The 1,988-nt window shown below is 35.3% G+C and overlaps 1 protein-coding gene across 1 annotated transcript in view; it reads right to left on the reverse strand.

Annotated features, from left to right (window-relative positions):
* LOC104498986 (protein SSXT-like) overlaps positions 1-1,979 on the reverse strand; it is a gene marked incomplete at both ends in the record, with an annotated part of 10,305 nt that extends 8,326 nt beyond the window's left edge. Inside the window, 2 exons of the mRNA XM_010142433.1 lie at positions 415-423; positions 1,950-1,979. Of these exons, the coding sequence (XP_010140735.1) occupies positions 415-423; positions 1,950-1,979 (39 nt within the window). The remainder of the gene's footprint in view (positions 1-414; positions 424-1,949) is intronic.
* Positions 1,980-1,988: the final 9 nt, after the last annotated feature.

The raw sequence follows: 1,988 nt of genomic DNA on the forward strand, positions 1-1,988 counted from the left end.
AGCAGGAGGAAAGAGGAAATGCAGGAAAATGCAAGCAAGTAGACAACTGCTCTTACTAAGTTCCTTTCATTTCTCCACAATGAAAAGAATGACCTATAAGCGTCTTCTTCATCCTATAGCAGAAGTGGCAGAAGGTAGAAAAGGTAAGAGCGAAAGGTAGCTCTACTCTCTGAACAGTGTGAGATGTTTTCCCATTTTGCTTGATCTTTTTCCACTACTGAAGCAGCCTTGCTTTCGTTGCTCAGGTAAGTCTGTCTTCCCTTCACCTTCAAAAGCTCACTATCATCCTACTCCTGCATCTAACAGAAATCATCTAAAACTGATATACAGAGAAACAAACAAAAAAGAAAACAGAGACACTATTGTTAATTTTTACTTAGAAAATATGTTTTGGAACACCAGCAAAAACAACACACTTGGTATCTCTGCATGAGCACCTAGAGCTCAGAGTGTAACAACCACCCACACCAGCAAACAGGCCGCAAAGTCAAAAGCTATCCAAGTTGAAATATTCAGAACTAAAATTAACTTCTTGGATTCTGAGTATAAATCATCTGTAAAACCAATGTTCACAAAATATGCTGATAATGAAAAATAAACTACTAAAAAAATACTAGATAGCTAGGTTTTAGCTATCCTGCAAGTGTTATTGCACAAACACGAGCATGCCCTTATGCACAGGAAGATGGAAAAGAAACACCTGCAAAGGTTCTTTGAGACAAACCTATATATTCCAACTCTGAAATTTATTCTGTAAGTTTTCAAAAGAACTATTGTTTAACATTAAGACAAACACTGCAGTGATCAAGAAACAGCATTGAGAACGCTAACATTCAAGGACAGGAAAAAAAGTATTAAGGATTTTAAAAATCCCATTAGATATAAAAAACTGCAAGAGACTTCACAAACCACAGGGAATTGAGAGAACTGAGGAAGTAACTAAAAACACCCAAAAATGTCCTATCAAAAAATGACTTGACAAGAGGAGCTTCTGGATATGGGAACAGCCTGAAGACTTGTGTGGATCCATTTCAGATTCTTGAAAATAATGCAAGAAAAATGTCCAACCTGCTAACAAATTCAGTCTTTCATTAAGATAAACTACCTTGTAAGACGACTATGAGGTAGGCAAACAGTGTACCTCTTTTTATAAAACAGCAGCAGGACAAATGCTAGGAATAATAAATCTGTTAGCCTTGTTCCCCAAGTTACAAGTAAATTGATGAAAATAATTACACTATTACAGAACTCCAAGGATGATAAAAATAAAGATGAGTTATGAAAGTGTTAATACAAGGAAGTAATATCTTTCTAATCTATTCAAAATTTTCAAAAATATAAAATAAATCACTTAGCTGTGTATTTAACAAAAACTTCTTAATACGGGTCTTTTGACAAAGCCTTTTGGACAAATATGCTGTCCGGGGGTACACACTTTCAGTGATCAGAAACTGTCCTAAGGGAAGAAATAAGCAATAACCTGACATGAAGTTCAAAGAATAAAGGAACATACAGAGGTCCTCCGAAAATATTTGTAAGTGTCAAGATCTGAAAACGTTGCAACATTAATTACTGAAAACTGTTGAAGAAAGAATAAGGAGAACGGAGACAGATGAAATTCAATATGGATAAATACACGGCAGTTATACTCAATTTTGAGCCACTCTGAGGAAAGAGGGAACTCCTATTGCAACAAATCCCACAAAAGAATGGACCGTTATCCAGACTAACTGGCAAGAAAGAAATAATTTAAAAAAAATCCATAAAAACTATTAGTAATACTTGTGTTCATTTTCTGATTATCTGCAGTACTTGATATATCAAAAGTGAGGCATAATATGCAGGAAAGGAAAGCACACATGGTATTTGAGACCACGGTACATGTTCATGCGAAGAAAGCAATCACAAAGAGATACTGTACAAGCAGAAGGATTCCAAAGACAGACAACCAATGATTGAAGACTTTGAATATTATCACCTTAAACAAG

The sequence above is a fragment of the Buceros rhinoceros genome, unplaced genomic scaffold (genome assembly GCF_000710305.1).
Source record: "Buceros rhinoceros silvestris isolate BGI_N320 unplaced genomic scaffold, ASM71030v1 scaffold18788, whole genome shotgun sequence".
In the NCBI taxonomy this organism is placed as follows: Eukaryota; Metazoa; Chordata; class Aves; order Bucerotiformes; family Bucerotidae; genus Buceros; species Buceros rhinoceros.